We start from the raw sequence: 18251 nt of genomic DNA, 5'->3' as shown, positions 1-18251 counted from the left end.
CACTACAGAGCATATCCCGGATGAAAAAACTATTAAAAAACGACTAATAGATCGATTTTACGATGATATTATCATTTCAACTAAATTTGGGTCCAATACCATTATATGCTTTAAAAAAATTAACCATGATGTATTAACAGAAAATTGGTACAATCAAAAATATAATAGTAAAGAAGAAGAAGAAGAATTTCATATTCTAACAGCGGCGTGCGAAATTATTCGGAGATATATAAGAGCCCAAGTGTATGATAATGAAAATTATACGCCAAGTGACAAAATGCTTCAAGATGTTGATGAATCAATTCCAACATCTTTAAATTTGTTACTATCTGAAATGATATTAAAAGATAAGAAAAATAATGCAAAAACAATTCCGAGATATGAGAAGAAATGTAAATCGATAGCTCATGCAATTATATCAGCTGTACGACCAAGATCTTTTTTATCGCCACTTTATATTACTTTGGCTGTGATGTTTCATAGGAAATTTGGCTCTAAAAAAGTAATAAATATATGTCATTCTTTAGGCTTCTGTCCTTCGGACAAAGAGGCTACATTATACGAAGCATCAGCAACTTTTACAGCTCCACCAGAAATAAAACCTGGCACTTTCGTTCAATTTGTGCATGATAATGCTGATTTCAATATCAACACTATTGATGGTAAGGGAACGTTCCATTATATGGGAAGCATTGAAATAGTTACTCCAAGAGATGGTGTACAACCTCGATGGCCTATCAAGCGTCTGAAGACACTACCACCAGAATCTGAATTTATCAAACACGGAAATATCCCTCTGCAAATATATCCAGCTTCTACAGGTTTAGGATTTTCAAAGATAGTAGTTAAGTTAAAATTTTAAAAAACGGATTGATTTACACGACTCAGTAAAAGTATTCAAAAATATCAATGAAGACCCCAACAATATATTGCAAGCAGGTGTAGCATGTATTTTGAGTTTATATGGCGCTCCGTCTAAAACTCATGATTTAAATACATTGAGGTTCAATTCTTTTATAAAAGCAACAGCCAAAAATACGAGTGTTCTTTTGTCATCACTGCCTCCAACAACTGATGCAGCGTTTGAGCACATTAAAAGAGTGTACCTACAAATTCAGATATGGCTAGGAAATGACGTAGTTATTGAAAATTGGGGATGGAAGTATTCCAATAACATGTACATCCCAATAACAATGAATCAATTACCAGCTCCGGATAATTTATTGCAAATGTTATTTTGTAATTGCAAAAAGGGATGTGGAGCTGCGTGTGGATGCCGAAAAAGTGGTTTATACCTACTGCAGTGTAGCATGTTTACAGTGCAGCGGAAATAGTTGTTCCAACTCTTCACCTATTATACAGATAGATGAAGTAGAAGAAAATATTATTTGATGTAGACAACAATGTTGTATATTTAAATAAACAGATTTTGTACTAATAATTTTTTTTCTTTTCATTATTCGTAATTAATTACCCTATTTTTTTAAATGTACACAATAGAGCACGTTTCATTTATAATTAAACTATAAACTGGCCGAGAAATTCCATTGTACATAGCAGCTGTCGCTCCGCTCTCCCCTCCAGGTTTTCCTACCTGTTCGAGATCCCTACTGCTATTTTTATACAGGTATGTTTGAAAAATTTTCTTATATGTCTACTCAGGTAAGATTTAACATATAAATAAAAAAAATACTGTTTAAAGTGAAAATATAATGTCATTAATTTTTTATAATAATTTGTTTAAACAATAAAAAAATAGAGTGCACAAAAAATTTTTGGATAAACATTGCAATTTATAGTTTTAAAAACAATATCTCACATCGATCATATTAATTCATTCACTGTAACTCTAATCCGAGGTGAAAACCCCCAGGCGCTCCACTATGTTATTTATTATATATTAAACAAATAAATTGTTAATAACAAATTATCTGACGGGTTTTCAGCTTGGCACCCTCGAAAAATAGGATCTACTTATTAAAAAACATAGAAAACAACTTCAAGGTACCGAGGGGACATAAAAATGCATAATCAACCCCCTGGCTCCTAGACTATAACTTAAACGCGCTAAATACATTTTACTAGACTATAATTAAAATTTATTTTTTATATCAAGCTGAAAAAAATTGTACAAAAAGGATAAACCCAATAAATACAGTAATACAAAATGTTTTAACCACAGTGTTTTCCTATTATGATGCCACTGCTTTGTAAAATTGGATTAGTGACAATTTAAATCCGTTTATATTTTTCGTATTTCTTAAAGAGTATAAAAGTTACGATTTTTCATGAGGACGCTGTCGTCGTATCTTGTTTATATGCATTATGCAAATAAAAACGCTTTCAGTGCGGGTGAAATATTTTATTTTCGTGTTGAAACATTGTATCTACTATAGAAACAGAGTGGCATAAAGTTAGTTTTTCGTGGAATCTGCATGTCTTTCAACAGCGCCAATAGCACACTGCGGAGTTTTATTTGGACATTGTTAAAAGCAGAGTAAAAAATGAGTATGCTGTCTTGATTATCTAAAACAAAGAAATATTAAATCTTATTATTTATTATATATCTCACAGCCTAGACAACAAGTCAAATTTAAGATAGATATTTCTTTACACGAGAGAATAAAAATTTTTATTTTTTGTTTGCTGATTTGTGTTAATGACGTTTGTACCGTACCTACTAAAATTTACTATTAAATTATGACGTATTATAAAAGGTTATAGTGACTGTTGGCAGGTCGAATACTCTTATAGCGTAATGGCTTGATATGCTTAAATATTACAACTGCTAGAGTAAATTGTTTTATAGAGATCCGACATTGTCTTGAAGATTAAATTTTTGTAGCATAAATCGAAAGTACTGAAATCACATTAGACTCTGATTGCATAATTGCAGTGGTGGCCAATCAGAGTAGGCATGGTCGGCAGGATCGGCAGTGCCGACCCACACCTTTATAAATATTATAGATTTTTTTTTTATATTTAATTTAATCAGTATTTCGATAATTAATTGTGGCAGGTAATCAGTTGATGTCATTTCTGTGAAATAAGAAAAATATCTGTGAGATAAAAAATCTCTCTTCAATGGCGCTACAGCCCAAATCGGGCCTTGGCCTCCTCCAAACTATGCCTCCAACCTTGTCGGTCCCGCGCCGATCTTCTCCAGGTTCTCACGTCTAGCAAATTTTGCACGTCCGCTGCCACTTCATCCTTTCATCTTTTCCGTGGCCTTCCTTTTGGTCTTGCGCCCTGCATTTTCTAGGGCTCTTTTCAGCAATATTTCTGTCTCCATTTTTACTACATGAGCAGCCCAGCGAAGTCTCTGAAGTGTAACGAATTCTGAGATCGGTGTCTCTTTAAACAGTTGGTAGAGTTGATAGTTGTACCTGGATCTCCACATTCCGTATTCGTTAATGAAATAATAAATACTAAATTTTATTCACGGTTTTTAAAATAATTCGAACAATTCGACCAGACTCATTTTTATTCATGGTTTTTTAAAGAATTCGTCCAATCTGAGCGTTAAGTGATCCCTGAGTAAAACACTTTTCAAATTAATGATCTGAAATCGGAGACATCCATCCGCCTGTGTGAATTCTTAAAAAGACACATTTCGGGGTTTCGGCATGCCGATCCCAAGCTTAACGATTTACATGTAAAAATCAAGGAAATATTAGTTGATGAACAACCAAACATACATTTCTTTCCACATGAATTTAATTGACAAGTACGGCAAATTTAAATTTGCTGATGCTTCATTTGGATTTGTGAGTGGTCGCGAACTGTATCTTGTGAGCGCGGGATGAAATTGAAACGTTATTTCGGGATGGATAAGTACTTAAGAACTTAAGTAGTGAAATGATATTGAGGGCAGGAACTAGCTTTTCTTTCTGGGATTTATTTTTATTTTCTAAAGTAATATTGTGATACGTTACGTCTTCAGTAAATAGTTAAAGGTTAAAGGATTTTTTAATATATTAGAAGTTTTTTTTTTAATTAAAGTGTAAACAGATTCAGGTAAATTAACCTAAAAAATGCAAGCTATGGGAGAAACTGTAAGTATTGATAAATCTGATATTGTAAATTATATTTTGCAAAATGGGTTTTCATCTATTCCATACGAAGAACAAATTGTTATTAAAAATAAGGGGCGTCCTTTGCCTAAAATGTCCCAGCTTATAAATATTAGTGCTGGGGGTAAGGGAAGTAATAGATCATTTTCAGATAATTGGTACAACAAGTACTCATGGCTTACCGAAAGTGAAATAAAATAAAAAACAGACTTTTCTGTTGGCCTTGCATTTTATTTTCGACAAATAGGGGAAAGATCAAAATCCGTGGTTTGAATCTGGTTACGATAATTTAAAGAAATTATTTAGGGCTTTACATAAACATGATATTTCGAAAGATCATACATACAGCCAGATTAAATTAGATTTATTTGGAAAACGAACTATTTATGTTTCATTAGATAATGCCCAACGTGAAAATGTTATCAAACATAACGAAATTGTAAAAAAAAATCACGCAGTTTTACGTCGTTTAATTGATATTGTAATTTTTTTATGTTGTCAGGAATTATCATTTAGGGGACACGATGAATCGGAGCATTCGTTAAAACAAGGTAATTATAGCCAACTACAAAATTTTACGATGATGTTATAACCCATTTTGCTACTTCCAAACAACGTAGACTAGAGTTAATTTATAAACATGTTTAGGTTCTAAATTTATAGGAAAAGACAAAAACACCAAGTAAAATTGGAGCCCATTCAAAGAAATCCCTCTAATTCCGTAGAAATTTAGGTTTTTTATCAAAATGTCGTGATTTACACAATTAAAAGCTTTGGCATATTTACAAAAAACAGTGGTAGTGTAAAGATTATTGTACAGTGCTTGGTAGACCTCATGTAGTACAAAAATCGTAGCATCACTGGTACATTTATTAGATAAAAAGCCGAACTGACTTTGTGATTAAATGTTTTCAACGAGAAACGACATAAATCCAGGACAGAGACCAGGACTTTCAACACATTTTTTGGGAGATTTAAGAAAATTTTTATGAATAGTCCATCAGTACTACAAAAAAATTTTCTTTTGATACCATTGATCGTTTGGATCAGTTCAGATTTATCAACTGGTCTTATAAAGAATGAATTCGAGACCTTTTATAACTTCGGGAGATAGAAAATGGGATCTTGTTGTGGCAAACTAACAAAGTGAAATATTTGGTTCTTTTTCTGGACCATCGTTCTGCCATTTTTTTTCATTTATATTAAAAAACAGTAGGTCAAGATTTCTTTTTATTACAGTTGAAAGTAATAAATAGTGAAATTATCAAAGAATCCGCCGACCATTTTGACAGGCTGCTTTAGTCTTTACCAACGATGTAATAATACTCCATCGTTAGTCTTTACATTACACAGCGTTGCCATCTCGGTTGATCTTTCGAAGTGTTGATTACTGATGTCAGAGACACTCAGTAGATTATTTTTTATAATTTATGGCTTAAGTCGAGTATTATTGCTTATTGCACTCAAAAGATGTTTATTCTAAATATTAGTTCGACGTAGCTTTTATGTTTATATCTCGCGTCGAGAATGTGTAATTAAATTTAACGACTTCCCGCTTTGATTATGTTTTTATTTCGGAGAAGCCGTGGCATGTATATATTAATTTAAAAGATTGTAAAATCAGTACCTTTTTGAACTTACCACCGATATATTCTTTAGAATTATTTCATTTTAAAACCGCCTGTAATTTTTGAATAGAAGTTATTGTTGATAATTTTGGACTTTTATTCCATCGAACGATATTGATGTAGAACGGGTAGATTTACATTGATACAACCAACATTTGGCGACCGTTACAGGACGGGCAGTTTACGGGAATAATCGTTTTTGAGTATACCGGGTGTGCCAAAAGTGTAGTGATCTAACCGGACACCCTTGACCGCACGTTTAATTTGTTGTTGTTCCGATAAACGTGTGTAGTTTGTTCAAGTGTGCATTGTGAATCATGGATCAAAACAAAAAGCACCGTAAAGTACTCCGTACCACCTTTACTAAATCGGCGAAAGAGTTGGAAGAGCTGTTGTCGGCGCCGGAAGGAAAGGTACGTTTAATCGTGGTGACCTTAGAAATTTTGAAACAAAAATATGAGGATCTAAGGAAAGTTGACAGCGATATATACCAGTGTCTGTTGGAAAGTGATGAAAGTGAAGCAGACTTGTTGGCAGAGATAGATGGCAGCGAAGTTTATCTAAGGAAATTTACCGACCTGAACACACAGGCTGAGGATTTTCTACAGAAGCCGCGGGACGAGCCAGGTGAAGAGGTAGACTCCATGGCCTCGGAAAGTAGTGTAGGCAGCAGATCAGGTAGGCGTAAATTTAAATTACCTACTCTAGAACTTAAGAAGTTTGATGGAAATATTAGAAACTGGTTGCCCTTCTGGTCCCAGTTTCAAAAGATACATAATGATCCGGATATAGATTTAAATGATAAAGTGGAATATCTGGTCCAATGTACGTTAATGGGTAGTCGGGCAAGACAGTTAGTTGATAGTTTTCCAGCCACTGGGGACAATTATGGTAAAATGGTAGACTGTCTTCTTTCGCGATTCGGGCGGGATGATTTGCAAATAGAGGTATACGTGCGGGAGTTGCTAAAATTAGTAATTAATAACACCTCGTCTGGCAATAAAAGGGATCTATCTTTGTTGTACGACAATCTCGAAACTCAATTACGGGCGTTAGAGACACTTGGGATAAAATCAGATAATTACGCGGCGATGCTGTTTCCGTTAGTAGAATCGTGTTTACCATCGGAACTATTGAGAGTTTGGCAACGTATTCCCGAGGGACCCGAGGTCGCTGGATCACAAGCTTTTATAAATACGGTGGGCGTTTCTACTATAGAAAATCGACTTAACAATCTCATGCACTTTTTGAAAAGGGAAGTCGATAATGAACAGCACATTTCTTTAGCGGTGGAAGGCTTTGATCTACCTAGTGCAGCAAATAGAGATGTTAAACGGCCTAGTCAGAAATCGCGGATACCACAAGAAAACTTTTCTACGGCAATGGGTCTAATAAATTCAGAAGTGACAACGAAGTGCCTTTTTTGCCAAAATTCGCACGACAGTACTGGCTGCTTTAAAGCTCAGAAGTTGACCTACGAGCAAAAAAGAAATATTTTGGCACAAAAGGGTGCATGCTTTCGATGCTTAAAAATTGGCCATCAAGCTCGAAAATGTCGAGGTCATTTAAGTTGCTTAGTTTGTAGTAGATCACATGTTTGTCTAATGTGTCCGACACTTTCAGTTAATAGAACAAAGGCAAATAATTTGGAGCAAAAACAACAAGATGATACGGTAGCGAAAGTCGATCAGGCACTTGCGAATAGTTCTAATATGAACACACAGGTTTTTTTGCAGACGCTGCGCGTAAAAATGACTCATTTAGGTAAATCGAGACATGTGCGAGCATTGATTGATACTGGATCGCAGAAATCATATATTTTGAAGGCGACAGCTAAATTTTTGGGATATCAGTCAAAAGGAAAAATTAGTCTCGTTCATGGGTTATTCGGAGGAAGTAATTTGATGCAAAATCATGATTGCTATGACGTGGAATTAAATCACGATACTTATAGTTGTACCTTTGAAGCACTGGATCAAGCTGTTATTTGCAATAGTGTATCTTCCATATTCGATGGGCCCTGGACGGAAGAGCTTCGTAAATTAAATATTGAAATATCTGACTCATATGATTCTACTCCAATTGAACTTTTGATAGGATCAGATATCGCGGGCAAACTTTACACTGGAAGAAGACATATTTTGAATTGTAACTTGGTAGCGATAGAGACCCTATTAGGCTGGACTCTAATGGGAAAGATACCAGTTGAAACGCATAGTAACTTATCTATGATCTCGCTCTCTCTTTTTGTCAATAATGCCCCTATTACGAATCTTTGGGAGCTCGACGTACTAGGCATAAATGATCCAATGGAAAGGAAGACTCGCGATGAAACCGCATTAGCAGCAAAGAAACTTTTTCTGGAAACCATTTCTGTTGACACCGATGGACGATATGAAGTTAGGCTCCCATGGTTGGAGGGACATCCAGCGCTGCCTAGTAACTATCAATTGGCCACTTGGTCGAGTAGTCGAACTTCTTCCTGGAAAAGATAAGCAAGTGCGACTTGTGAGAGTTAATACCGAAAGGGGACAATTTCTGAGACCTGTGCAACGCTTGTACCCTTTGGAATGCACAGTCAATTCTATCCGAAGAGAGGGCAATTCGAACAACTTGGACTCTGAGGGAAACAACGACCCAGGCATCTCTTCTCGAGCCCAGTGGAAAGAAGTTGAGGTGCGCGAGGTTGAAAGTGCAAACGAGTGTGATGACGCGAAGACGGGAGTGTCTAAAAGCAGAGTACCCGAAACGCACAAAAGTGCAAACGAGTGTGATGACGCGAAGACGGGAGTGTCTAAAAGCAGAGTACCCGAAACGCACAAAAGTGATACGCGCTACGTTACGCGGAGTGGGCGTAAGGTTAAAACATCTGCTAGATATACTGACTTTTTTATGAACTAGTTTGTAGAATGTTTTAATTTTCTTGTGTTTTATTGTTTCTGTTTCTTGTGTAGTAGGTTTTCTTTTATTTTTTATGTTGTTGTCTCTGATTGTTTGTGAGTCACGTTTCTTATTGTAACTTTGCCTCAGGTGGGAGGATGTCAGAGACACTCAGTAGATTATTTTTTATAATTTATGGCTTAAGTCGAGTATTATTGCTTATTGCACTCAAAAGATATTTATTCTAAATATTAGTTCGACGTAGCTTTTATGTTTATATCTCGCGTCGAGAATGTGTAATTAAATTTAACGACTTCCCGCTTTGATTATGTTTTTATTTCGGAGAAGCCGTGGCATGTATATATTAATTTAAAAGATTGTAAAATCAGTACCTTTTTGAACTTACCACCGATATATTCTTTAGAATTATTTCATTTTAAAACCGCCTGTAATTTTTGAATAGAAGTTATTGTTGATAATTTTGGACTTTTATTCCATCGAACGATATTGATGTAGAACGGGTAGATTTACATTGATACAACCAACAACTGACATGCCAATAGACCAAGAATTTGTTTTGTTTTGTATTACCGACATCCGGGTATTTCTCGGACATATTACACGTGGAGAGAAATACACCTTGCTCCAACTGATTATTCAGGGAAAGATCCAAGGAAAGAGAAGCATAGGGAGGCGTAGAATGTCATGGCTGCGCAACCTGAGAGAGTGGTACGGATGTACATCAAATGAACTTTTCAGAGCAGCCGTCTCAAAAGTCCGAATATGATGATTGCCGACCTCCGCCGCGGAGATGGCACTTGAAGAAGAAGAAGGGTATTTCGCATAGTTTACTAGCATGGTTATCTGTACCAAAAGTACAGAGTATTTCTAACAATGAGGAATCGGTACTTTGGTTATTGGACAAATGCCCGTTACTTTGTAACGGCTAGGTACTTTTTTTACATCACTACTGACCATTAATTAAGTCCTCTGTACTACTTAAATAATCGTTCGTTTCTTTTTTCATATACACATTTGTTTATATACATTATGTATTTTAGTCTTAGTTTCTTGAGGGCCTAAAGATGCTGTAAAAGTTTGTAAACAGCGAATTCGGTAGCCCATTCTCTTTTTTCAACTTTGATGAAACCTATAACGGATTGTGAGTGGAAGACTTATTTCCCTAACATTCATGAATATGTGCTTACACCAGCAACTTTACCATTTCACAAATTATTGGTTTAGCCCTCACGCAAAGACATTTTCATAACACGCTTAGTTTTATCCTGCTGAGCACATGCAGTAACATTAAATATCTACGAATCGAATGTGTATATCTAGTTCATTCGTTAGCTGGACCTAGTTTAATTAAACAAAACTAAATGGGTGTTTAACGAATCTCTCTCGAACAATAAACTATTTTACCCGTGTTTAATGATATGTATAAATATATACAAACACATTACAGATATACAGACAAATCGGAAAGTTTCGGCTAACCAGTATTAATGTTTATTATCTACAATAAATACATAATACGTTTACACGATAGTATATTGCGTACACCGTTATTATTGAAGTGAAATAGTAGTAGAGTTTATTAAGTAAATGACGTGCAAATATAAATCAAGTCCGAAACTAAAATATAGATATGCATCCTACAGCAGGTTTGTTGGGATTCACGAATACTGAAATTATACATTATATACTATGTATATAAAGCTAAATATATAAAACATAAACAAAACTACGAAATACATGCCAAGGGCTATAACTAATTCGTTAAGTAACAATTACTACGTATGTAATAATAAAAGTATGCATTTTGTTTATAAATTAAATAAAAAAACGAATACATTACCGATAGGAATGTCTGTAAAGAAAGTGTACTGATAGAAGCAGCAGTTAATTTCAATGGCCTTTGAGAACGAAGTATCATAAGCAAAACTGACTTCTGTAAGGATGAAGGACAGTTATACCACTTAGAATTGTATACTGCATTTCCAATCAATTCGCTCTGGAAAATATACTCTATTAATATTATTTTATCAAAGTTTAACTACGAGAAAAGTATAATAATAAACTAATGTTATGAATAAAATGAAACAACCCGGTATTTCCGTTAACCTGGTCTAAAGCAATACGACTTCTTCTTAACACATTCGCTGCCTATCGAAGCGGATGGAACTCGGCTAGGAGCCATTTTGTTTTATGAAATTTAAAACAGTTATTATTTCTTAATATTGTGTTTTTAAGCTATTACTATCATTATCTTAAAGATTTTCATAATTCTGTCAAATTCTTTTACATCACGCGCTAGCGCGTGATCGGCACTAGTGGTCCGTTTTCTCTCTCAATAGCAGAATCACGCACTCGCGCGTGTTCTGATGTATTCTTATTTATACTAACTTGTGAGTAATATAAAGATATGAGATATATATGAGATATACACTGACACATCCAAATCATCAGACGGTATTGGTGCAAGCATTCTCACACTAAATACATCCCTAAAATTTAAATTCAAACCCATTACTTCATCATACATTGCAGAGTTGTGTTGATACTACAAGCAGTTATCCATATAAAAGGGTCGAAACAGTCCCCGTCTCTCATAATTACCGGTTCGCTTAGCTCGCTTTACACTATCAAACATTTAAATACCAATAATCCAATCGCCTTATAGATCATCGTATTACAATATAAAAGAAAATAAAGAAGTAGATCAATTAGTGTGCTCAACATTCTTCATCCAGGATTCCATTTACATTTGATTTGAAATCTAAAATGAAATCTAAAGTGTACAGTAACACAGCAACTTAGCCCATAAACACCTCTTTACGCAAACTGTGTTACCAATGTGCGAAAATTGCCAAACAACTATTTCTGTGAAGCATATTGTAACTCAGTATAAACTACATGAAGCTACAAGAAAAAAGAGATAAAAGAAATAAATTATTTATAAATTTAATAATAGTTACCTGTGTAAGAATAAGTTGCCCATAATAACAAGTTAAAAACAACATTGCTACCCATCCACCTAAATGAAGAAAATATCTTAATTTATCAGATATATTTTCTTCAAAAACCATTTGAAAGCACAGTACTCCCATTATGACAGAGGTAAGCGACACATGGACTATAAGTAAAAGATCGAAGTGTCCAAATACTTCCCTGGTGTATCTAAAACATTTAGATTATTATTAGTCGGTTGTTAAAAATTAAAAATGTTGAAAACAAAAGTAAATCACTAATCCACCGTTTAAGTCGCTGACAAACTCTCCACACACTTACAGATTACACAAAGATACACAATGTGTAAAAATTAAAAGAGGAATCAAGCAAGAAGACACATTATCTCCCAAACTCTTTACAGTAGTTTTGGAACATGCTTTTAAAAAATTGGATGCCAAAAGAAATCAATGTCGACGGTGAAATGGTCTCATACCTACGATTTGCGGACAACATTGTTCTGATAACAGATAACTTAGAAGAGATTGGAACTATGCTTACTGAGTTAGATGCTACCTGTAAGGAAGTTGGTTTGAACATAAATTTTGGAAAGACACAATACATGATGACAAATGTGGTACTAAGCGAAAATCGAAAAGTTAAGTCTAACAAAATAGGATTAGTTCATGAATATAAATACTTAGGTCATGAAAAAATCAAAAAGAACTTAATGGAGCTCAATGGAGCGTTCAATATCTTCAAGAAGAGCAGCATGCCAAATTAGTTGAAAAAGAAGGCGTTGAACCAATGTGTGTTTCCAGTCATAACTTGCAGTGGTAAAACACTTTCAGAATAGCCCAAAGACGAATGGAATGCTCGCTACTTGGACTGACTCTCAGAGACAGAGTTATAAAGAACAAATAAGAAGAATAGGCGTCACAGATGCCATAGAGCGCATAGTATGGCTGAAGTGGAAATGGGCGGGCCATGTGGTTAGAATAAATTTAATTTAAAAAACTACACTGTGTAGGCCACAAGCTGATAGAAGAAGCAGAGGTAGATTACCTACACAATGGACAAATGACGTCACTAGAACCACTGGAAATTGGCTGCAGTAAGCTCAAGATCGACAGAAGTGAAAGAAATTAAGGGAGGCCTATGTTTAACTTTGGACGCAGTAGGTTAGATGATGATGATGATAAAATCAAACCGACAAAATCTGACATATTTGATAAAACCATGTAATAGATATATGTATATCACTCAAAATTGCAACTTTCAATGCAAGAACCCTGCTATCAGAGAAAAAATTCATCTTAATAGAAATTGAATTGAACAAGATCAATTGTAACATAGTTGTGAGTCTAGAGGTTAGAAGAAAAGGAGAAAAGCTAACCACTTTAATATCCTGCCCCCACATTTTAAAGAGTAACAATTTTTTGTCTACATTCAAAATGGTCACGTATTAGTTCTTTCTAGAATTTTTAAATATTTCGGGTGTGCTATGTAGGCATCATAATATAATCATTTGAGCTGTGGGTGTACAGAAGAATTCTGAAAATATCATGGACAGAACACGTCACAAACAAAGAGGTTCTGGGAAGGATGAACAAAGAAATGGAAATTTTAAATTCAATAAAAAGAAGAAAGTTAGAATATCTCGGACATATTACACGTGGAGAGAAATACACCTTGCTCCAACTGATTATGCAGGGAAAGGTCCAAGGAAAGAGAAGCATAGGGAGGCGTAGAATGTCATGGCTGCGCAACCTGAGAGAGTGGTACGGATGTACATCTAATGAACTTTTCAGAGCAGCCGTCTCAAAAGTCCGAATAGCTGTGATGATTGCCGACCTCCGCCGCGGAGATGGCACTTGAAGAAGAAGATGTAGGCATCAGTATTTTGTTGATATATTATTTGACTATTCAGACCTGCAATATTTAGCATGGAAAAGAACATTGTAAGAGGTCACCTACATTTTTTTTAAGACACTAAATAATTTTCCCTTATTTTGTCCACTACGTCCACTCCTCCCTTGGTGCTGTTGTAAAATGTTATCATAGCAAGTTTGTACTTACCACCTGTGTTTTTCTTCTTCTTCTTCCTACTTTATAAATAGGCAAAATGCCTGTTTTACTTCGGTTTTTAGCCTCAATTGACGTTGTCTGACCATCTTTTCCTCGGTCGTCCCAATGATCTTCTTCCATTTGGCGATTTGTCTCTTGCTATTCGTACTATTCTATTTTCTGTCATTCTTTCGATGTGTTGATTCCATTCCACTTTTTTTCTTTTGGTCCACGCGTTTATTTCCTCTATACCACATCTCGCTCGTATTTCCTCACTTCTTACTCTGTCTCTTAGAGTTTGGTTTGTTATTTTTCGTAAGACTTACATTCCTGTTGTTTCCAGTAGTCTTTGTGTTTTCGCCGTATCTGCTCTTGTTTCCGCTGTGTACGTCATTATCGGTCTTATTGTTGATTTATATATCCTGGTTTTCGTTTCTGTTGTGAGGTATTTGTTTCTCCAGATTGTGTTGTTGAGACATCCTGCTGCTCTGTTTGCCATGTTTACTTGTTTTTGTACATCTTCTTTCACTTTTCCGTAGCTTGACAGTTTTATTCCCACGTTTTCAGTTTCCATCACTTGTTGGATTATTTTGTTATTTACGACTAGTTTACATCTTCTCGGTTACGCTGATATCACTATCACTTTAGTTTTCTCTGTTGAGATCTCCATGTTGTATGTGAGCGCTGTATCTTCGAATTCTTTAATTAATCTTTGTAGGTCATCTTTATTTTCGGCTGTTATTTTGGCGTCGTCGGCGTAGCATATTATCCTTATTTCCTTTTCTCCCATTCTATATCCTCTTCTTTTTTAACTTTCTTTATGATTTCATCCTTATTAGATTAAATATTAATGGGCTCAGCGAATCTCCTTGTCTAATGCCAGTTTCATATTTGATAGGTTGTGATAGTTTTCCTTTACATCTTACCATAGCTATGTTATCTTTATATATATTCTCAATGGTTTTTACTAAATCCAGTGATATTCCCTTTTCATATAATAAATGTATCGCGTCCCGAATTCTTACTCTATCAAACGCTTTCTTCAAATCTATCAGACACATATATGCCGGTTTGTTGTATTCCAGTGACTTTTCTTTTATTTGTCTTATTACAAAAACTGCATCCGTGCGTGATCCTCCTGTCCGAAATCCTTGCTGTTCCTCTTGTAGAGATATTCGTTCGTTTATTACTCTGAGATAGCGCGTCTATTATTCTTGTTGTCAATTTGAGTGTTGTATTTAATAGATTTATTGCTCGATAATTCTTGGGGTCTTTCTTATCTCCTTTTTTTGAAGAACATCACCATGATCGCTCTCCTCCATTCATCTGGTATTCTGTTCGTGGTGATTATTTTATTAATAAGAAGTTGCAGTTGTTGTACAAGATGATTACCTCCATATTTTAAGAGTTCATTTGGTATTTGATCTTCTCCTGGTGACCTTTCTGTTTTTTAATTTGTTTATTTCTTCTTCTCACATCGTTTTGGGAGATTTCGGTCTTTTCCTCAGTTATTATATTTGGCGTTTCTGGTAAAGGTTCTTCGTTTTGTTTTTTAAACATTTCTGTCAGGAAGGCCACCCATGTATCCTCTTGTATGTGTTCTGCTATTTCAAGTAGTTCTTTCATTTCGCTTCTTGGTTGTCTTATGAAGCGCCATAATTGTTTCTCGGTTGTCCATAAAAAATCCACCTTTAGTCCTTTTGTGAATCTTTCCCAGTAGTCTGTTTTTGTTTTTTTTTTATTATTTGATGAGTTTCAGTTCTTATTCTTTTATATTCTTCATATGATTCATTCGTTTTTTTCTGACTTATATTTTAATAAAGCTTTCTTTTTTTGGTGACATTTTTGTTTAACCTCTAGTGTAAACCCTGGTGTTTTCGCTTCACCTGTGTTTTTGTCGATATTATCTATATAGTGCATTGTTGATAGCATTCACTATTACCCAGCCTCAAAAGTCTACTGCTGAACATAGGCCTCTTTCTCGTGTTTCCAACCCCTCCTATATTGTATCACTCTCCTCCAGTTTTTATATTAATCTTATTAAATCGTCAGCTTATCGTGTAGGTGGTCGACCGACGCTTATTCTTAACTTCCCTTGGTCTCCATTCCAATAACCTCTTTGTCCATCGCTCCTTCGTTCTGCGCATCTCTATTTTAGTCTGGCTATCTTTTCGATGACGTCAGTCAACGTTGGTTCTTTTGCTGACCTTTTTCGTTTTTTGTTTTGTCTTGCAAGTAATTCCTAACATGGATCGCTCCATTCTTCTCTATGTGTCAACACTGGGAGGAAGTATTGAATCAGATACTTTTCCTTTTTCAGGCATGTGGATAGCTCAGTTTTAAAATATTGTCACAGTTTTTCATATGCTGCCCACCCAAAATCGATTCTTCGCTTCAGTTCATGGGTCTGATTATCCCTGCCAGTTATAATTTCATGTCCTAGGTATTTATATTTTATCTCCGAGTTCTACCTCTTTGCCCACCAATACTGATGTTCTGGTTGGTTACCAAATTTGGTATTATACATATTTGTTCATGAGATAGTTATATTTAAACCTACATTTTCTGTAGTCCCAACGAGTTTCTGTGCCATTTCTCTTGTCATTCCTAAATCCTCAGCTTTTAGTACTATATAATTTCAGACCATTAGCACTATTTTATTTGACTTGGGTTTATATGGCATTAATTTCATCTCTTTAGAAAAGTCAAATATACTAATAGAATTCATTTCTCGTTTCTTCATTTTTTGCTAAGAAAAATTCAGAAATTTCACGTTTATTTTTCCCAAGAGTCCCTACCAAAAGTTAAAGTGTGGAATTAAAGAGTAACTCTGAGTGCAAAAAAGTATTGACATGAATCAATTAATAGCATGTAACATTTCTACCTGTTCCCAGAAATTGGCTGAATCAACCGTTGTACCGACAAAAGAAGAGCTGTTGTCTAATCGAAAACCAAACGTAAAACTTCCAAATTTATTTGCACAAAAAGGATTTAGTTTTAGTATTTCAATTAATCGTTAGAAATTCAGAAATGTCGGAGTTCATTCTACATCTATAAGCAAAATCATTAAAATTGTTTTCTATACTCGAAGCCAATTTAGACAAACTGTTTCCTAAATTCTCCGTCATCCACATTATTAAATTGTAAACTCCTTAATAGAAGCTAAAACGAGTGATTGCCATGGTAAAATTGGAAAAAATTTCTCTCCTGTACCATTTTGCATGCATAAGTACTTCAAATGTATATGGGATGAACGCAGAATGCCTGCCAAATACAAAGAGATCTACACATAGATTAACACACCCTTGATTTTCACCACGTTTGTATCTCTTACATCTCGACCTTTTGTATATCGAGCTCTAATTTTTGCAAGATATCTATTTGTGCATTTAGCTATTTCTTCGAGTGTGCTGCAAATACAATTTCCAAGCATGAAGAACTTTATCCACTTTTTTGTCAATATTAGTGACTCTTGGGAATTTCTTCCATAAAATTATCTTGTTTTTCCAATAAAAAGACCTACATCGTCTGATATTTGAGTCAAATAGTTCTTCGCCTTTAGAGAGCTCCGAGTTTGTAGCCACTAGTTGTCTCTTGACCTACCTCAGAATTCAATTCAATGTTATTTCTAGATTTTTTAAAATTTTTTTGCATTTTTTTTAAATTTACCCATGTATCATAACAAGAATAATTAATTAGCTGTCCTCTCCGGTAGAAGCTAGTAAAAATTTTTATTTATAATGTCAATAGCGACAAATTGAAATATATCAGAAACGAAGCAAAATGTGCACTCGTACCCCGCTCCCCTCCCGCACTCTCCAAAAGGAGGTTATAATTGAAAAATTACAACTAAACACCCGATATTTTATAAACAGTTAAAGATATTTTTTTAATTACTTTAATGTAGTATCAAATAAATTAAATTCACCTAATTATTTCTATGTGGTATTTGGTGCAGAATCGCACTCTGCTTTCCCAAATGTTAAGATAGTTGTGAGTATCGTCAAACATATGAAGAATATTTGATTGTAAATATTGTAGTTGAGCATTTATATGGATAAGAAATCCTAAAACGAAAAAATTATTTTATATTGTAAAAACTACATATTTTATTTTGCTTAAAATTTAAACTCTTACTACTTATATTGAACTAAAAAGTGTAAAACTTCCTGTACTAGGTAGATATTCTATCAACTTCATCAAAAATGCAACGTCCTCTAAACCAAGTCAATTTCTACTCTTAATAATATTAACTCTTGAGCTAATATTTTTTTTCATTTATAGTGATGACTGCGTTAAGAACAGGCAAAGTAACGCAAAAAGATGGAAAACATAATACATTGTAAATTAAAAATTCAGTCATAATATGACGTCGAATATTTACATTTTTTTAATTCCGCATAAAGTAAAAGCTGATCGAAGAGCAATAAAGCAAATGTAAGTAAAAGACAGTTTAATTAGTAGTAATTTTTTAATCCGAAAACTAAATTATTCATCAAGAATAATTTTCTGCTATTATTTGAGACGTCGCATACACTCTTGTCAATAAAGATTTATGGAAACTTAGTGGTTTAGTGGTAAGAATACCGTACGGGTCAGGGTTTCGAATGCCACATGGGTTTTTCTTTTGTAATAATTAAATATTAAAATT

General features: G+C 34.5%; 1 protein-coding gene across 1 annotated transcript; it reads right to left on the bottom strand.

Annotated features, from left to right (window-relative positions):
• Window positions 1–2472: 2472 nt before the first annotated feature.
• On the bottom strand, window positions 2473–17667 carry LOC140431713 (odorant receptor 13a-like; the record flags this gene model as incomplete). The annotated part of the gene is made up of 4 exons (XM_072519597.1): window positions 2473–2526; window positions 10443–10598; window positions 11563–11764; window positions 17529–17667. Coding segments are annotated over 4 exons (551 nt in total), but the record flags the coding sequence as incomplete, so codon positions are not given.
• Window positions 17668–18251: the final 584 nt, after the last annotated feature.

Source organism: Diabrotica undecimpunctata, unplaced genomic scaffold (assembly GCF_040954645.1).
Source record: "Diabrotica undecimpunctata isolate CICGRU unplaced genomic scaffold, icDiaUnde3 ctg00001767.1, whole genome shotgun sequence".
Lineage (NCBI taxonomy): Eukaryota > Metazoa > Arthropoda > Insecta > Coleoptera > Chrysomelidae > Diabrotica > Diabrotica undecimpunctata.
Note: the sequence above shows the minus strand (reverse complement) of the source record. Positions and strands in the feature narration are given on the sequence as shown.